The sequence below is a fragment of the Cucurbita pepo genome, chromosome 16 (genome assembly GCF_057944985.1).
Source record: "Cucurbita pepo subsp. pepo isolate OVF chromosome 16, ASM5794498v1, whole genome shotgun sequence".
In the NCBI taxonomy this organism is placed as follows: domain Eukaryota; kingdom Viridiplantae; phylum Streptophyta; class Magnoliopsida; order Cucurbitales; family Cucurbitaceae; genus Cucurbita; species Cucurbita pepo.
In genome coordinates, this window is record NC_141813.1 from 12,993,236 (window position 1) to 13,012,831 (window position 19,596).

Here is a 19,596-nt window from a genome sequence, read left to right on the forward strand (position 1 = left end):
GTTACAAATGGTATCAGAGCCAGACACCAAATGGTGTGCCAACGAGCACGCTGGCTCTCAAAGGAGTAGATTGTGAGATCTCACATCGGTTAGAAAGGAGAATGAAACATTTCTTATAAGGATATAGAAACTTCTACCTAATGTTTGAGTTTTAAAACCGTGAGACTACACTCAAAATTAAAGGTTATGGGGTGGCATTAGGGCTTTGGGATGTGTTTGATAGCACTAAGTAAGAGCTTGAGAAGTGGGTGACCCATTCTGTGGGTGACTTATTGGCATCATGATGTGTTCTTACAAAGAGGCTTTCATGGATTCTCTTGCTTTTTTTTTCCCCTCTTGTTGAAAAGATATGTTATTCTCATATTCTTTTCTTTTGTAGATCGATAGATCTTAATGTTGAAGATGCGTACATTATTTTACATCACGAACAAAAGAAAGAAGAAAAGGTATAGTACTTGTTCGGCTTGAAATGTTTGCGTATATATTGAGCGATGAAGCTTGAAATGGATATGATGTGTTCGGGTTCGTAAACCCATTTAGGAGTTGCCAAAGTCAAGGTTCAAATATTTTCTAAGACACTCAAGTAAGGAAAGGGCACGTGAATGAAGTGAAATTACATTCAAATGAGTTATGAGGATGAGGATAGGATGACTAAAAAGGCTTAAAGAAAATAAAAGTTATTGCCTATACCAATGAGATCCCACATCGGTTAGAGAAGGGAACGAAAACGAGTGTCAGAGAGAACGCTGGCCCTGAAGGGGGGGGGGGGGGGGGTGAATTGTGAGATCCCACGTCAAGTTGGAGAGGAGAACGAACATTTTTTTATAAGGGTGTGGAAGCCTCTTTGTACAAGACGTGTTTTTAAAATATTGAGGGGAGGCCCGCAAGGGAAAGACCAAAGAGACAATATCTACTAGCGGTGGGTTTGAGCTGTCACAAAATGTATCAAAGCCAGACACTAGCAAGTGTATTAGCGAGGACGCTACGCCCCGAAGGGGGTGGACTTGGAAGGACGCTGCAGATTGTAAGATCTCATATCGGTTGGATAGTGGAACGAAAATGAGTACTAGCAAGGACGTTGGGTCTCGAAGGCGGGTAGATTGTGAGATCCCACATCGGTTGAAGAGAGGAACGAAACATTCTTTACAAGGGTGTGAAAACCTCTCACGTTTTAAAAACTTTGAAGAAAAGCCCGAAAGAAAAAATTGAAAGAAAACAATATCTATTAGCGGTGCTTGAACCATTGCTACAAAAATATATATATATATATTTCCAAAACATAACATAACATTATAACATAAGATTGATGTCATTATGGGATCATCCAATTGTATTATTCTAATCACAAACAGTTCCCCATCTGAAAAGTGGAGAATCTAAGCCCACGGGTTCATCATTTCAGCTCTTTCCCTGTGTGTATTTGATTAATACTTCTATAGTTTGGATTCAATGAATGCAAAGGGGCAGCTGCCCATTTTGGATCGTCAACTCACATTCTGGATTCATTAGCCGCCACCCTTTGTCATCCTCCAAAAACTATTGCTAAAATATGAGTTCTTTCTCACTATTATATCCTTCAATAATGTTCTCTTGACAGAGGAAACCCTTTATTTTAAGCAACAAAAGGGGATAAAGACAACCAACAAGTGGGGAATCAATCATGTTTGGTGCCCCAACAACGTATGCTTAAACAAAAAATATAAGGATAACTCCTTTGTTCCTTGAGAGATAGATTTGGCATTCAAATCCTTGGAACTTTCACTCTTGTTTCTTCTTTCTAGAAGATGGATCCTTAACTTAATCAGCCGCCTCTATCATAACTCAAAATTCTTATAATATCTATGTGTTTCATTCATCCTCGTACACCCTTTTTTTAGGGTTTAAGGTTGTTTCCATTGAATCATGTTGTAGTTTGAAGCTACTAATGGACTTAGATTTCGCTGCAATATCTTTCATTCACAATCATGGATGCTAATCAATGTAGCTCTATTAATCTCTTCAACCGATGTGGGATCTCACAATCCGCCTCCTTTGAGAGCCAGCTTCCTTGCTGGCATCTTGCTCGGTGTCTGGCTATGTTACCATTTATAATAGTCTAAGCCCACCGCTAACAGATATTATCCGCTTTGGTCCATTACGTGTCGCCGTCAGTCTCGCTGGCATACTGCTCGGTGTCCACCCCCCTACAGGACCTACCGTCCTCCAGTATTCACCCCCTTCAGGGCTCAACATTCTCACTGGCACACTACCTAGTCTCCACCCCCTTTAGGACTCAGCGTCCTCACTGTCATACCGCTCAGTGTTTGGCTCTGATACCATTTATAACAGTCTAAACCCACCATTAACAGATATTGTCTGTTTTGGCTCGTTACGTGTCACCGCACTGCCCAGTGTCCACCCCCTTCAGGGCTCAGCGTCTTCACTGGTACACAGTTTAGTGTCTAGCTTTGATACCATTTGTAACAACCCAAACCCACCTAGGAGATATTGTCCTCTTTCGGCTTTCCCTTTCGAGGCTTCCCCTCAAGATTTCTAAAACGCGTATGCTAGGAAGAGGTTTCCACACCCTTACAAAGAATGTTTAGTTCCACTCTCCAACCGAGGTGGGATCTCATCGTAATTACCCTCTCTTTTTTGAGTTGATCAAGAAAGGGAAGGACACAATAGTAATTTCCCATAACAATTTTGTATTACATCCTAATTATTATATGTATATTAAAAAAAAACTAGAAGGCACTAAATTTCCTCATCTTGTCTTACAATTAAAAATAACAACTAATTTAGTTTTCAAAACCTTAAACACATCAATTATTGTTAATAGAATATCCAACATTGCTTAGCTAGAGAGCACCACATTTAGTGCTCCACTGTCTCCTCCCTTATTATGATGCTTTCTTAACATGTGATTAGGGAGTTAATGACAGCGCTACTTTGGTATTAATCAACATTAATCTATTCCATTAGTTCATGATTGGCAACTGCTCCTTATACCATAGATTTGTGCAGTCAAATGAAAAAGACCACAACTTTTTAAGAACCCTATAAATTGAAACCTCTTTACTTTGATTTGTGTGATCGCCTCCTCCCTTCGGTTTCAGAATGTTTACAGAGGGTGAGATTGATGACTGTCAGTTCCCACTTCCAGGGTTCCGATTCCACCCTACCGATGAAGAACTCGTCGGTTTTTATCTCCGGCGAAAGGTGGATAAGAAGGCCATCGGCACTGAGCTCATCAAGTCCACTGATATCTATAAGCATAGCCCTTGGGATCTTCCTAGTATGATTTCTCACTTTCACATTCATTTCTTTGGTTTCTAATTTTATGAACAATATGTATATGGGTTTTGTTTGAAGATTTCATATTCTCAAAGGTGTATGATTTAAGAGAGTTCATTCTTTCAATCTTTCTTTTTTTTGTTCTCGTTTCATAAAAAGATGAAATTTTGCTTTCGGGTTTTGAGTTTTGTAGCGCCCCAAGTCCACCGCTAGTAGATATTGTCCTCTTTTAGCTCAAGGTTGTTAAAACTCGTCTCAAAGTTTTCCACACCTTTACATAGCATGTTTCGTCCCCCCACAACCGACGTGTCTGCTAGGGAGAGTTTTCACACCCTTATAAACAATACTTCGTTTACCCCCAACCGACGCATATGCTAGGGAGAAGTTTCCACACCCTTATAAAGAATGTTTCATTCCCCATCCTTATAAAGAATGCTTTGTTCCCCCCACAACTGTCGTGTCTGCTAGGGAGAGGTTTCACACCCTTATAAACAATACTTTGTTTACCCCCAAACGACGCGTATGCTAGGGAGAGATTTCCACACCCTTATAAAGAATGTTTCGTTCCCCACCCCAATCGACGTGTCTGCTAGAGAGAGGTTTTCACACCCTTAAAAAAATGGTTTGTTCCCCCCAACCGACGTGTATGGTAGGGAAAGGTTTTCACACGTTTATAAAAAATATTTCATTTCCCCCCAACCAACGCGTCTGCTAGAGAGCACCTTTATAAAGAGTGTTTCGTTTCCCCCCAATTGACGCGTCTGCTAGAGAGAAGTTTTCACACCCTTATAAATAATGCTTCATTTCCCCCTTGATCGACGCGTCTGCTAGAGAGAGGTTTCCACACCCTTACAAAGAATGCTTCGCTTTCCTCCCCAACCGACGCGTCTACTAGGGAGAGTTTTCCACACCATTATAAAGAATGCTTCCTTCTCCTCTCTAACCGATGCGTCTGCTAAGGAGAGGTTTCCACACCCTTATAAACAATGCTTCATTCTCCTCCCAACCGACGCGTCTATTAGGGAGAGGTTTCCACACCCTTATAAAAAATGCTTCGTTCTCCTCCCTAACCGACGTTAAGATCTCACAAGTTTGAAAGGGTTAAGGTTATGGGTTGTTTTTTGTAATGTTTTTGGAGACATTAAGAAACATTAAGTTGTGTTGTTCATATTTCTTGAGCTCTTTCTACACAACAACAACACTTAATAAGCTGAAATCATGCAGATAGTGGCAACAATTTGGGAGACAAGGAGTGGTACTTCTTTTGCAAAAGAGCAAGAAAATACAAGAACAGCATAAGACCAAATAGGGTTACAGGTTCAGGGTTTTGGAAAGCAACTGGAATTGACAAGGTGATTTGCTCTCATGGAGGACAAGGAAATCGCTGCATTGGCCTCAAGAAAACCCTTGTCTATTACAAAGGAAACGCAGGCAGAGGCACCAAAACTGAGTGGATGATGCATGAATTCCGCCTCCCTTCCCACACTCTTAATACTCCTCCTTCCATCTTTGCAACAATCAGAAACAATCTTCAAGAAGCTGTAATAAGTTCTTCTTTCTTTTGTTTTTAATCTTCGAAAATTGTTCTTGTTTTCTCATCGTCGTTCTTATCATCGCAGGAAATTTGGACGTTGTGTCGAATATTTCAGCGAAGCGTTTCGAGTACGAAATATGCACCAAATTATAGGAAGATTGCAGCTGGGAATGATGGTTTAATCAATATGAATTCAAATGATAATGCATTTTATAGTGAAGGTCAATGCTATGATGGAGATAGCAATTACATTAGTTTCGCCTCTTCCTTCATTAATTTTGAGGAGAAGAAGCCTTTAATTACTGATCATCCATTGATGATGAATTTTAGCTCTAGCTCCATCTCTCAAGAACAAGAACGAGAATGAGAACGAGAACGAGAACAAGATCCTTGTTCTTCTATAATCCAATCGTCGCCATCGAGCTTCTCTAATTTTGATGGGGATGCTACTGATCATCAGTTTGGATACAATCAATTACTTAATCAATGATATTCATCTTTGATCATGTGATGTTATATGTAAATAAACCATTCCTCGATTAGTTTTTTGTTTTAGAGGTTGAAATCATGATTTTGTAACGACCCAAGTCTACCGCTAGTAGATATTATTCGCTTTGTCCCATTATGTATCGTCTTCCACCTCATAGTTTTAAAATGCATATATTAAGGAGAGGTTTTTACACCCTTATAAGGAATGTTTCGCTCCTCTCTCCATTCGATGTGGGATCTGACAATCCGCAAGGAGGCCAGTGTTCTCGTTGGCACACCGCCTAGTGTCTAGCTCCGATCCCATTAGTAACAGCCTAATGAATGTTTCACACCCTTATAAGGAATGTTTCGCTCCCCTCTCCATCCGATGTGGGATCTAACAATCCACAAGGAGGCCGGTGTTCTCGTTGACACACCGCCTAGTGTCTAGCTCTAATACCATTAGTAACAACCTAATGAATGTTTCACACCCTTATAAGGAATGTTTCGCTCCCCTCTCCATCCGATGTGGGATCTAACAATCTACAAAGAGGCCAGTGTCCTCGTTGGCACACCGCCCGGTGTTTAGCTCTGATATCATTATTAACAGCCTAATGCCACTACTAGTAGATATTGTCCGCTTTAGCCCATTACGAATCGTCATTAGCCTCACGATTTTAAAACATGTCTTTTAGGAAGAGTTTTCCACACTTGTTAAGGAATGCTTCATTCTCATTGACACACCACCCAGTGTCTAACTCTTATACCATAACGAGTCAAAGCAGACAATATCTACTAGTGGTGGGCTTCGGCTATAACATGTCTTTTACATGTACGATGTTTACATAAGGACCCATTGATCCAGAAGGTAATGCTACAATCAGCTAATATCGAGATATACATGCTTTCAAAAGATACACATGCTTGCCTCTTTTGCAAGCTCTCGATGCAGCAACAATCACTAACGAATTGCATCAAATCAGCATCAAGATTAGAATCTACGGCAAAAGCAACCAACTCAGGATCTATTGACCAGTCAACGTTGTATCTATTAAGAAAAGTTTATTAACCATGTTGTATTAGTCGAAGCTAAGAACACTTCACTATATACTTTAAACACGTAAGTAATTGTCAACATCGAGATTATTTTAATAGAGCAAAGACTAAGAACGGAAGAAAAGGTCATAAATATATAATTTAGGTTGGGATTAAGGTGATTAACATAATAAATATATAATTCAAGCTATTTTATTTTATATGTTTAGGTGAAAAGAAAGATTAATTAAAGAGATTAATAATGAAAAGGATGGATGTAGGGTTTCATATTCTCTGTAATAATAATGAAGCCGGCAAAGAATCTTACAAACTTTCATAAATGGAGGAAAAAGAAGAGGTTAAAAACCAAGCCGGCCTCCTTTTTATTTTTTATTTTTTTATTTTTATTTCAAATATTTCTTCTTTGACTTTTTTTACGACCAAATGACTTTGACTTTCTTTTCATGTTTTTGTCCTCCACCTATTGGATTCTGTCGCTTTTTTCTCCTTCAACTGTTTTCCCTAAATTCTTCGCCATTAATTATATTCCGACCGTTACGTATTATCTTAAAATACATCTATTAACAAGAGATTTCCCCTTCACTATAGAATATTGTGTTCCTCTCTTCAACTGATGTGTGATCTCACGCTGGTACACCGTCTAGTATCTAGCTCTAATACCATTTGTAAGATTCTAGTACATATTGTCCGTTTTTGTCTGTTACGTATTGTTGTCAGTCTTATAGTTTTAAAACGTATCTCATCATGATAGGTGTCAAGTGGAAGTGCATGTATGCAGTTGAGGCATCTTAACAGACCGGTAGACTTGAACCTTGTTCCACCCGATCAATTCGATTAGGCACTCGCCATCTATTTCATTGTTCAACTCTTGTACAACACGAAAAAAACCATTATTTAACTCTTTGACAACAAAAAATCAAAAAAAGTTGCTCTTCCTGCTATATATCTAAGGGACGGGAGGGCAGAGGCCTTTGGTGTCCCCGATCAAGAATTGGAGCCTCACAAGCACTAGCCAATATGCTTTTTATCTCATGCCTTTCTTCGTTCATTGTTCGATATTCTGGTGTCCTAGGTGTAGAGGAACCACAACAATCCATCCCGAACTTGGTGTTAAACTCTACTGCGGTGACGATACTGTAGGAGGAGGTTTTCACACCACTGTAAGAAATGTTTCGCTCTCCTCTCCAATGTAAGAAACATTAATTGAAATGATTAAATAATTAAGGTATGTTTAAAACAACAAATATTACCCCAAAACAAATCTAGAAATTAAGAATAAGTATTATCTTATTTTTTCAAAGTCAAAAATAGCAGCTTGTGCTGACAAATCATATTTTCTTTTTTCTTTTTTTTTTCTTTTTTTTTTTGGAAAAATTAATGATTTCATATAAAAAAAACAAGTGGCACTAACAGACTGACAAAATTATTGTTTACAAAGTCAGGAGATTTGAAATTTCAAACTTTTTTTTTTTTTTAATTCTTTGATTTTTGTTATATTTATATTCAATAATATCTATAAAAAAACTATAATATTTTTTTTAATTACTTTTACACTGATCACGACATCTTTTATAAGGATGTAAAAATTTCGTTTTAAAATTATAAGACTGGCAACCATACATAATAAATTAAAGCAGACAATATATACTAGTAGTGGACTTGAACATACATGGAATCTATGAATACTCGCCACGTTTCACATTTATCGAGTGTTAATTTCTTTTATATTCATCTTCGATGAATGAGTTAAAAAATATATATATAAAGTCACATTTTCATTATTAGTTTTGACTTTTTTTAATCCAATTTGGTGTCTCAATTTCAATATATGAAAAAAATCATCGGCACCGAACTAATATTCTTTATCTCTAATTTTCGACCTCATAAAATCCTAAATAAATAAATATACTTTCTTGATTATTGATATTTATAATAAAGATTTGTTTTTTTTTTATTAGAATAGACTTAATTCTATTAAATTAATTTAGACCCACACATTGATTTTTATTCCATTGAGTTCCTCGAATAAGAAAGAGATCATACATCATTGTTTCTTCGTTACGAATTGAACATAATTCAATAATTATTGACAGCTGGAAGTCTAAATCTTTGAATCTCCCGAGATCTCATGTCAGTTAGAGAAGAGAACAAAACATTCCTTACAAAAAGACATGTTTTAAGACGGTAAGACTGACAGAGATACGTAACAGGTTAAAGTGGACAATATCGGTACAAAACAAAAGATATGGTTAGAGGAAGAGTATGCAAATGCATACAATAGAAATAGTGACAAATTTATGGCGTTTGATGCGGCCCTATGTTGTTTGTTTTTGTATTAAAAAAAAAGGGGTCTGAAATGGTAAGCTTTAAAGAACAAGTCTTCCATCATCCCTGCCTCGCTCTCAGTCAATGCCAAAGACTTGACCTTCCCCATGTTCTTATAAATCCAACACTCCATCTTCTTCTTCTTCCCAAATTCATATCTCTTCTTCCTTTCATCATGGCTACACTACCTACTCCTCTCGACTTCGACACCGACGATTACCAATTCCCGCTTCCCGGGTTCCGCTTCCACCCCACCGACGAAGAGCTCGTCGATTACTACCTCCGTCGGAAGGTCGAGAAGAAGTCCGTTGCCCTCGAACTCATCAAACAAATCGATATCTATCGACACAACCCTTGGGATCTTCCTTGTAAGTTGCCTAAATTCAGTGGTTTATGTTATGAGATATACTAAGAGAGTTGAGGTGATTTATAAGGGTTTGTTTTGTAGATGGAAGTGGGGCGGCGGGGGAGAAAGAGTGCTATGTGTTTGTGAAAAGAGGAAGGAAGTACAAGAACAGTGTTAGACCCAATAGGGTAACGGGGGCGGGGTTTTGGAAGGCCACTGGTATTGATAAGCCAATTTATTCACAAGGTGGGGAACCTAACCGCTGCATTGGCTTGAAGAAAACCCTTGTTTTCTACAAGGGAAGCGCTGGGAGAGGGCTTAAAACTGAATGGATGATGCATGAGTTTCGCCTCCCTCCAAATACGTCTTCCAATTCCCACGATTCCGACGCAGCGGTAAAGAAACCACGACTCTCTATAATGATATGATATTGTCCACTTTGAGTAATATGCTCTCGTGGGTTTGCTTTGGATTTCTCCAAAACGGCTCGTACTAATAGAAATGTATTCTTTACTTATAAACTCATAATCAACAACAACTCCTTAATTAACCGACGTGGGACTCCTCTCATAACGATCCTTAACAATCCTCTCCTCAAACTACACTATAGAGCCTCCCCTGAGGCCTATGGAACCCTCGAACAACCTCCCCTTAATCGAGGCTCAACTCCTTTTTTGAACCCTCGAACAAAGTCCTTCAAATGAAAACTCGACACTTTAGTCACTTTTGACTACACATTCAAGATTCACAACTTCTTTATTCGACATTTGAGGATTCTTTTGACATGATTATGATACTATGTTAGGAACTACAAACCCCACAATGACATGAAATTCTCCACTTTGAGTATAAGCTCTCGTGGTTTTGCTTAATGGAGATGTATTCTTTACTTATAAACTATGATCAATCCCTTAATTAGTCGATGTGGGACTTCTCTCCTAATGATTCTCGTGAATCTGATTCTTTATGTTTTAACGTTACAGGAGATTTGGACGTTATGTCGGATATTCAAACGGAATATCGTGTGTAGGAGATACACACCAAATTGGAAAGAAATTCCGGCGAGCAACCGGGAAAGGAAGAGCACCAAAACAGTGGATCATCAAGCTTATGATGATGGAGATGGAAGAGAAACTTACATAAGTTTTAGCTCGAACCCGTTTAATGGGTTTGAAGAGAAGAAGCCATTCTTGGTTTGTGATGAAAGAAAACAATGGGAGGAGCTGACGATGATGATGATGAAGAAGAAGAACAGTGAAGCAGCTGAAGTGATATCTGTGTCGCCTCCTTTGTCTGTAAACCAGTCTCCAGCTTCATCGGGGTTCGATGAGGATGACTGGGATGAACTTAGATCCATCGTGGACTTCCCTTTTGATCCTTTTTTTAATAACCCTTCGTTTTAATAACACGATGGATTATTGTTCGAGTAGAATGAAGCATTTTTTATAACAATATAGATATCTCTCTTTAACATACGTGTTTTAAAAACCGTGAGGCTAATCGTGAGTTTGGACCGTTACATATCCAGACATTAGCCTGTGTGCCAACGAGGACACTGGGTACCCCTAAATCGTGAGACTGGTTGGTAGGCTTGAGTTGTTACGTATAGTATCATAGCTAGACACCGGCCGTGTGCCACTGAGAACGGTGGGCTCTTAAAAGAGTAGATTGTGAGATCTCACGTTGATTAGAGAGAAAAACGAAACATTCGTTATTGCATTTACGAAAGACTAATTTAGAACATCCCAAAGACATAAACATTGTTGTACCTGAATTATATAAAACCTTAGTTTATTGGAGTATGTTTGGTAAATTTAGACAACTTCCCGACATAATGTGGCTGATTTTGGTTTGATTAGAAGAACAATGTTAGCCCAAAACCCTGCCGGCCAATTACCATATAATATTTTAAATCTATATTATATGACTTAGGTCATTATCCATATGATCTATTATCATTAATCAAATTCATTAGTTTAGGTTAAAAAAAAAATTATAGCGGAAACAATTAGATTAGGTCTAAAAAATACCCCGACACAACTCAGAAGAATTTCGAGAGTTTTTAGCTTGATTTTTGACTATTGAATATGGTCAACTATTAGGGTTTGAATTAACCCATCTTCAATGGCAGTCCTAACTAAAGACTAAAAAAAGAGCTATCCGCTCCCTCGACTTCTGCAGTAGGACTTTCTTCTATTCTAGGCTAAAGCTCCTTATATACTAACAGTGGCAAATCGGGAAAGATGGTAGAGCTTTCGGAGTACATCAATTAACAATATCAACGATTTCCAAGCCCACAACAGGGTTTGGAAGCCTACACGACGCCCTTCTCGATGAAATTTTGACCAAGGAAATTTTGACCAGAGGCAAATCTGGATTTTGATAGAACAGGTTGACTTTCCAATGCCCTTTGTCATAGGTTTCTTTTTGTTTTTATATAATTTGACCACAACCCCGTCCACTTTCGATTATATCTTAGTCTTATTTAAATATTAACGATCAGAGACGTGTATATAATATCTCATCTTTCAAAAAAAAAAAAAAAAAAAGAAAAACATAAGCAAACATATAAATGTGTTCTTTTCCTTTTTATTCCTAATCCTTTTAAACGTTTCCATTAAAATCATCTTAATTTTAATTTCAATTTATCCAAAGTCTAATAAATATTTAAATATAAAAAGAAAAACAAAAGCAAACATATAAATGTGTGTTTTTTTTTTTTAATTCCTAATCCTTTTAAATGTTTCATTAAAATCCTTTTAATTAATTCTCTTAATTTTAATTTAGTCCAACTCTAATAAATATTTTAAATATTTAAAGTATTGATTAATTCTTGCACGATCAAAATGTTTTAAAAATATTTTTAAACTTTAATTTTTATTTTTTTTATTAATATTATTTTTAAACTTTAATTTTTTTATTAATATTTAAAAATACTCATTAACTCTCCAAAATAATAATAAAATTTTTATAAATAATTTATAAGTTGTTAATAGATAGTTTTCGTCGGTATAAAATTTTAAAATATTTTTTAGTGAAAAATAAAAGATGTTAATACTTTTTTAACGTAAAAATATTTTTAAACTTTTTCAAAAAAAATTAAAGGGTGTTGATGAAAATTTTAAAATTTTAAAGATATTTTTTAAATACTATTAAAATTTTAAGATATGCTAGCGGTATTCTTCTAAAGCGTCGATGATTATATATATATATATATATATATATATATATATATTCAAATTCTATTACACTTAAATTAGGAAGCTTTATTTAAAAGTGTCCTGTCAATTAATAATGAAATTATAAAAAAAAAAATGTGACATTTTGGAGACTTTATGAGTTTGATAAGATGGTCAAAACTTATAATGCCACTCAAAATATTAATTGTAGATTTAATTTTTATAATAAATTCAAACCAACTTTAAACGTGGTCACGTCAATATGTTTGATATTCTTGACTTGGCAACATCAAATTTCTTTATGTCACTTATTAATTAATTAATTAATTATTATCACTTATTTGAAAAATATGGAAATAAACCTTTCATTATCAACCAAATATATCAACTTTTATTTTATTTAAAAAATAATTTTGTTATTTAACCTCTGCTAAAATTGGAAGAACTCTCAAAGGACCCGTATATTCAGGTCCAATACGTTGTTGTATCTTTGAATTTATTTTTCGTTCTAATCATATAATTATTAATACGTTGATTCGTTGATTTTTATATTAAGTTTGAAATTATAAATTATTTTGTTTGACTTTTGATGAGTAATACCATACCCATGCCATCAAGGGATTCCACTTTGAAAATCACACTTATTTGTGAGGAGGAAGCACATTATTTTTGACTTTGAAAACTTAAAATTTAACTCTTCAATAATTTCTAGATTTTTTTTTCTCTTTTTCTTATTTTTTTAATGTAATTTTAGTAATAAGGTTGTCTTCTAAATATTTAAATAATAATAAATAAAATAACTTAAATTTTAATTGACCTTCCCTCCGTGTTTCTTTGTAGAACAGGAGATCTAAAACTGTGGGGCTAATAGTTAACATGTCAAAGTAGACAATAACAACTAACACAGTGGACATAAGTTGTTACAAATTATATAGAGTCAGACATTAGTTGACTAGCTTTTTCTGGGTTCCATACTTTGGGGCTTTATGTTCATACTAATGTCATGCTTGCTCTTGGTAGTCTGTACAAACAAATCTTAATTGAACCCATTTTTGCCCAATGAATTCAATCTGTTAATGGTAAAACCTCATATGGGTTCGATGTACTTTTATCTTCAACAAGAAGCGGCCCGGCGTTTAGTGCGAGTCGAAGCATATGATTGCCAGGTTGGCTAAATGTTGTTAGTGAGAATAGTAATTCACTATTCTTAACAATAGGGCCCGGAGGCTTCTTGGTTCATCATGCTATTGCTTTAGGTTTACATACAACTACATTGATCTTAGTAGAAGGTGCTTTAGATGCACGGTTCTAAATTAATGCCGGATAAAAAGGATTTTGGTTATGACATTAGTTGACGGGCTTCTAAGGAAGGGAGTGAATTGTTAGATCTCACATCAGTTGAAGAGGGAAACAATCCCGACATTCCTGGTTACGATTGAATTGTTTATATCCCATAAAAACTAAGTCTTGGGTGATGAAAGAAAAACAAGGTCAAACCTTCCTCTGCTTTGAGCAGTCAGAGCCCTAAGACTTGACCTTCAATATTCAAAGGCCTCTCCCTATATATTAGCAAACAAAAAAAAGACCTTCCCCCAATTCTCCTCCAGCCTCAAGCCCAGTAACAACAATGGCGGGCAGTCCCTCACAGTTCTCCGACATAGCCATGAACGACGACGACGACGACTCCCAATCCCATCTTCCAGGGTTCCGCTTCCACCCCACCGATGAAGAGCTCGTGAGCTTCTACCTCCGCCGCAAGGTCCACAACAACCCCCTTCCTCTCGAACTCATCAAACAAATCGACATCTATAAACACAGCCCCTGGGATCTTCCTCGTAATGCATTGGGGGAGAAAGAATGGTACTTTTTCTGCAAACGTGGGAGGAAGTATAAGAATAGTGCGAGGCCAAACAGAGTAACGGGATCTGGGTTTTGGAAAGCCACTGGAATTGATAAGCCAATTTATCATGATCGCTCTGTTCTTGTTGGGTTGAAGAAGACGCTTGTTTATTACCGTGGAAGCGCCGGTAAAGCCACTAAAACGCAGTGGATGATGAATGAATTTCGTCTCCCTTCTTCTTCTTCTTCTTCCTCTGCCAGCCTCGATGAAGCTGTAAGCATTCAACATATGAATCAATTTGTAAAGCTTGTAAATTTGACAAAATTAAAAAATGGGTATCACTCAAAACTTATTCTTTCCTCTGATTTTCCCAGGAAATTTGGACTTTGTGTCGTATATTCAAACGGAATATCTCGACCAGAAAACCCAATGCACCGAACTGGAGGGAGGTTCCGGCGGCCAAAAACAGAGCTCTGGAGAATATGAACTTCAGAGCAACGAGCAATAGATATTCCGATGAACAGAGTAGCTACATAAGTTTTTCCTCTGACTATTCGTTTATCAGTTTTTCCGATCAGAGTCAGATGACGCACGGCGGCCAATCCATGAGGAATTTTTGCAGCCGGAGTGAGCAGCAGCCGTCGGGCAATCGTAATTCGTTGGCAAACGTATCGCCGTCGTCGAGCTTCTCGGATTTTGATGAGGATGCCACTGATTTATTTGGATATGAGAAATGGGAAGAGCTGAAATCAATTTTGGAATCTGATCTTGATTCATGAATATGAATTTTAAGTTCAGTTTAGTGTTCATAATATGAAAATGTAAAGCCAACCCATTGTAATTCAATTTTTAGCCTATTTGTATTTTAATGGAAATTTCATTTTACCCAATTGATTTTTTTAATCCAATTTTATATTATTATTATAATTTAGATTTGAAATGTATTTTATAGAGATATTAATATACTAAAGATTATCAGTAAATTCGAGACGATTATTTATTATTATTTTTTAATGAATAAACAAATGGGAAGAGAAAGATTCATATTCCCGAGTGCTTTCGCCATTGTTGGAGCTTCAGTCTTCAGCCGAAACGCCTGATTTCCCCTCTCGGTTGCCGACAAGGTATGATGGGTTATTTCCCACTTTCTTGGGGGTTTCCGTTTGAAATCTGATTCACTCTATTCATCTAACTGCCACTTTCCGAGCTGGTTTTTACATTGATTCATGTTGAACTCATATGGTGATTGATTGATGAATTTCTGGGTTAGATTTGATTGGAAATTGACTCGTGCGTAGGAGGACTTGATCTGTATGAATGATTGTGTATCTTCTAGGATTTCTCGAACGATCTTTTATGGAATCAGCTCGTTTCTTTTTGTTCTTAATTATATTCATTTGTTGTTTTTATTTTCTGTTACTTTGGGGCTCAAATAAGCTTCGGAGTGTTTCAGATCTTTCGCTTCCTAACGCGCCGATGTGGCAGTGGGTAGTGCTGAAAAGAATTGATGCCCAATGTGTGTATCAATGGGTTCTTTCCTAAATGTCGTGGTTATTGTCGGGGCTTAATAGTGGAAGCCATTTGGATGTCTCTAATTTCTGATCGATTTCTGGACAGATGAAGGAGTTCTCTTGGTGTGTCTTGCTAGGGGTGTTGGCATGGTTCGTGATTGGCTTGAACGCTAGTGCTGGCGATATTGACCCACAATACAGGTACCACTTTTTTGTCTTAATTTTCTTTGCATATTCTGCAGCTTTGTTCAAATTAGTGAAGACTGGAGACCTCAATTGTGAAATCCCACCGGTTGGAGAGGAGAACGAAACATCCCTTGTAAGGGTGTGGAAACCTCTCCCTAGTAGACATGTTTTAAAACCTTGAGGGGTAGCCCGAAAGGGAAAGCTCAAAAAGGACAATATTTGTTAGCTATGAGCTTAGGCTGTTACAAATGGTATCAAAGTCGGACATCGGGCGGTGTACCAGAGATAACACAGGCCTCCAAAGGGGGTGGAGAGGAGAACGAAACATTCCTTATAAGGGTATGGAAACCTCTCCCTAGCAAATGCTAGCGGTAGATTTAGACTGTTACATCAATACTCCAAAATACATCTGATATCACCAAGTACATCTGATATCACCATTCATGTTGCCTACTCCTGTTTTAATTCTAGCTGTGTAAAGAAATTTAAATGAGGCTAAGCTAATGACATAGAGTTTTTATAGTCCCTTTCTTTTCTAGTTTAGTTTGTTAAGGGACTAGCTAATGAAAGGTAATGTCTAAGACTGGAAGAAGTAGGCCATTATCTCGGCAATATTGAGCCAAGCTAGTATTTGCCGTGAATCCATTTGTTAAGTAGTCATGCATTACGATAGGAACTCTCAAGTCAATTCTTGAGCAAATATAGCCCTTTTCATCATTTCTTCACGTAAAAACAACCGGTCATGGTCCAAAATTTGGAAGAAACTCCCAGTCAATTTTGTTCCACAATATGGCCACATTTTTTTCCGGTTAAGGAATGGGAAACCTTTCTCTTATTACATGAATCCAATTTTCATTTCATCTAGAAAAAGGCATCTTTTTCTCAACAATGTCTTTGTCATTTGATCCAATAGCGTTCCGTTAGACACGAACAAATTTGATAAATACTGATAACTCTCGGATGGAGTATTAGAACGGAAAAATTCATTAGATAATGAACTATTGGTTCTAAGCCATCTGTGGCGATGAAATCAACAATCTGAAGTGCTTTTCTTGCATATTCTTGATAAACCAGCATTTATATATAGATGTAGGAGGATCTGTTCGGTAAGTAAGTATTTCCTTAGTGTTCCATGGACTTGGTATTCAATCTTATCAGTGCAGTGGCTAATTTTTGTGCACCCAAAGTTTCTTTTAGTGCATTCTTGTGCATAGAGGTTAGATGTATCAGTTTTTGTGATTGTTTGTTCCTGAAATCTCTCTCACCTTTGTTTATATTCATGGATAGTAACTCTTTCATTATTTCAGTGATTCATTCAATTTTGTATTCACTTGCAGGACTTGCATAAAACACTGTGAAGAAACAGGATGCATTGATCAGCAATGCTTTCCCCAGTGCAAATTCTCTTCAGATGGCGTTTCTGTTGATCAGCCATGGTATATGCAAGAACCACTTTACATAAGATGGAAGCAATGGGACTGCCAAAGTGATTGCCGTTACCATTGCATGGTCAAACGAGAGGGCGAGAGAGAAGCACTTGGCTATCATCCTGTTAAATATCATGGCAAATGGCCCTTCAAGCGTATATATGGAATCCAGGTTTGTTTTATCAAATTTCTTAGTATGAATTTGGGATTGAAATGATACCTGTTCATATTTATGAGTATTGTTTGTGCATTATTTGCACAGGAACCTGTTTCTGTAGCATTCTCTGCTCTGAACCTTTCAATGCATTTTCATGGCTGGCTCTCCTTTTTTATCCTTCTATATTATAAGTTACCTTTGAGACAAGACAAGAAGGCACATTATGAATTTGCCAGTTTGTGGCACATTTATGCACTCTTTGCAATGAACTCTTGGTTTTGGAGTGCTGTTTTCCACAGTCGGTGAGCCTTCAAATTCTGTCTTCATCAATTGTTGCAAATCACCTGTTTATATCTTTATAGCACGCCTTGATTGTTATTACATGCCATTGAAGTGCAGTGATGTGGTTCTGACAGAGAAATTGGATTACTCATCTGCTGTGGCATTACTTGGGTTTTCACTCATTCTGGCAATTCTAAGAAGTTTCAATGCGAGGCATGAGGCTACCAGAGTCATGGTTGCAGCTCCTTTGCTTGCTTTTGCACTTACGCATATCTTATACATCAACTTCTACGAGCTTGATTATGGTAATTGTTACTCTTTTTTTTACCCATTCTTGCACTGCTAGGCTCAGAGATATTGAACCAATATAGCAACGTGAGATCCCACATCGGGTAGAGAAGGGAACGAAGCATTCCTTGTAAGGGTGTGTAAACCTCTCCTTAGGATATGTGTTTTAAAAACCATGAGGCCGACGGCGATACGTAATGAGCCAAATTGGACAATATCTGCTAGCGGTGGGTTTGGGTTGTTACAAATGGTATCAAAGCCAGACACCGAGCGGTGTGCCAGCGAGGATGCTAGGCCCCCTGTAATGGCCCAGATCCACCGCTAGCAGATATTGTCCTCTTTGGGCTTCCCCTCAAGGCTTTAAAACGCGTCTGCTAGGGGAAGGTTTCCACACCCTTATAAATGGTGGTTTAAGAGGGTGGATCGCGAGATCCCACATTGGTTAGAGAGTGGAACGAAGCATTCCTTGTAAAGGTGTGGAAACCTCTCTCTAGCAGACGCTTTTTAAAAATCGTGAAGCTGACTGCAATATGTAATGGACCAAATCAAACAATATTTGTTAGTGGTGGGCTTGGGCTTGGGGTGTTACAAGCAATGCTATAATACAATTTCTCATACTCTCTAGTTAGTTTATCAAGTTTACCACACCCTTTTTTCTTCATGCAAGCTATGTGTGCGTCTACTAGGGAGAGGTTTCCACACCCTTACGAGGAATATTTCATTCCCGGGTATAGTTTGTAAGTAAGGGCCGAGTTGTGAAGGTGGAAATCAAAGTCTGAATATAACTTGTGACATTTTGTAGGGTGGAACATGATTGTCTGTGTTACCATGGGTTTGTCTCAACTTCTGATTTGGGCAATCTGGGCTGGTGTCACCCACCATCCTTCTCGGTGGAAAGTGTGGACGGTGGTTGTGGGCGGTGGGTTAGCATTACTACTGGAAATCTATGATTTTCCACCATATGAAGGGCTCATAGATGCTCATGCTCTGTGGCACGCCACAACCATCCCCCTAACCTATGTGTGGTGGAGTTTCATCAGAGATGATGCTGAGTTTCAGACCTCCAATCTTCTCAAGAAGGCCAAGTAAGCCTGTTCTTGTTTCATAGGGGTGTTACAGGAGCTTACACTTTGTTCCCCTTCCCCTCCATTCATTTGAAACTGGAAACAAAAGATTAGGCGTTGTTGTATAACAAATGTTGCAGTTCTTAGGAGAACGAGGCTGAGAACTGAGAAGCCTGTATTGTACCAGATATTGGTTCTTGGTCTTTTACAGATTTTTTTTTTTGTTTGAATGCGTTAAAGATTGATTCACAGCTATCAATATTTAGCTTTAACAATAAGCTAAGCTTTTATTTTAGAATTAATTAAGACTATTTTGAAAATTTTGAACTGTATTTCCTTATATGACAATCATCTTTTTATATGGTAATGAATAAGTTTGCTTTAAAAAGTAATAATATTTACATCACATTTTTGTAAAAAAATTTAATTTATTTTTGCTCCGATCTGATTTGGGTAACTTTTCCGTCTATTATTACTTGCAAAAAAATAATTATTGTAAAAAAAATTTATAATTTTTTAAATATGGGCCGAAGATATATTTATAGTAAGTGGGACAGGGAATTAAGAGGATTATAAAAATATGATATTGTCGGTAAGCTCTCATGACTTTACTTTGGGTCTCTTAAAAGTTCTCATACCATTAGAGATAATGTTTTT

General features: G+C 37.2%; 3 protein-coding genes and 1 pseudogene across 5 annotated transcripts; all 4 read left to right on the forward strand.

Annotated features, from left to right (window-relative positions):
* Positions 1-3,099: 3,099 nt before the first annotated feature.
* Positions 3,100-5,177, forward strand: LOC111777068 (transcription factor JUNGBRUNNEN 1 pseudogene; annotated as a pseudogene).
* A 3,643-nt stretch (positions 5,178-8,820) lies between these two features.
* LOC111777069 (transcription factor JUNGBRUNNEN 1-like) lies at positions 8,821-10,453 on the forward strand. Its single transcript, XM_023656508.2, has 3 exons — positions 8,821-9,027; positions 9,108-9,400; positions 9,989-10,453. Exons 1-3 carry the CDS (start codon positions 8,835-8,837, stop codon positions 10,406-10,408), a joined length of 906 nt encoding a protein of 301 aa, XP_023512276.2. The 5' UTR covers positions 8,821-8,834; the 3' UTR covers positions 10,409-10,453.
* A 3,135-nt stretch (positions 10,454-13,588) lies between these two features.
* Positions 13,589-14,927, forward strand: LOC111777814 (transcription factor JUNGBRUNNEN 1-like). The gene is made up of 2 exons (XM_023657533.2): positions 13,589-14,297; positions 14,399-14,927. Exons 1-2 carry the CDS (start codon positions 13,812-13,814, stop codon positions 14,801-14,803), a joined length of 891 nt encoding a protein of 296 aa, XP_023513301.1. The 5' UTR covers positions 13,589-13,811; the 3' UTR covers positions 14,804-14,927.
* An 88-nt stretch (positions 14,928-15,015) lies between these two features.
* LOC111776773 (uncharacterized) lies at positions 15,016-19,237 on the forward strand. 3 transcript variants are annotated; one of them, XM_023656126.2, is made up of 7 exons: positions 15,031-15,148; positions 15,462-15,540; positions 15,642-15,736; positions 17,059-17,320; positions 17,411-17,607; positions 17,705-17,892; positions 18,678-19,237. In XM_023656126.2, exons 2-7 carry the CDS (start codon positions 15,532-15,534, stop codon positions 18,962-18,964), a joined length of 1,038 nt encoding a protein of 345 aa, XP_023511894.2. In that variant the 5' UTR covers positions 15,031-15,148; positions 15,462-15,531; the 3' UTR covers positions 18,965-19,237. The 3 variants fall into 3 exon arrangements, with proteins under 3 accessions (XP_023511897.2, XP_023511894.2, XP_023511895.2); XM_023656127.2 differs by having other exon boundaries at positions 15,038-15,148; positions 15,478-15,540; XM_023656129.2 differs by lacking the exon at positions 15,462-15,540 and having other exon boundaries at positions 15,016-15,148.
* The last annotated feature ends 359 nt before the right edge of the window (positions 19,238-19,596 follow it).

Excerpts from the sequence above, each read along its gene's own strand:
- LOC111777069 (XM_023656508.2), top strand. The coding sequence starts at position 8,835 with ATGGCTACACTACCTACTCCTCTCGACTTCGACACCGACGATTACCAA. Across the intron at positions 9,028-9,107 it reads CAACCCTTGGGATCTTCCTT|ATGGAAGTGGGGCGGCGGGG; the intron begins GTAAGTTGCCTA and ends TTTGTTTTGTAG. Across the intron at positions 9,401-9,988 it reads CCCACGATTCCGACGCAGCG|GAGATTTGGACGTTATGTCG; the intron begins GTAAAGAAACCA and ends TTAACGTTACAG.
- LOC111777814 (XM_023657533.2), top strand. The coding sequence starts at position 13,812 with ATGGCGGGCAGTCCCTCACAGTTCTCCGACATAGCCATGAACGACGAC. Across the intron at positions 14,298-14,398 it reads CTGCCAGCCTCGATGAAGCT|GAAATTTGGACTTTGTGTCG; the intron begins GTAAGCATTCAA and ends TGATTTTCCCAG.
- LOC111776773 (XM_023656126.2), top strand. Across the intron at positions 17,321-17,410 it reads AGCGTATATATGGAATCCAG|GAACCTGTTTCTGTAGCATT; the intron begins GTTTGTTTTATC and ends TTATTTGCACAG. Across the intron at positions 17,608-17,704 it reads AGTGCTGTTTTCCACAGTCG|TGATGTGGTTCTGACAGAGA; the intron begins GTGAGCCTTCAA and ends ATTGAAGTGCAG.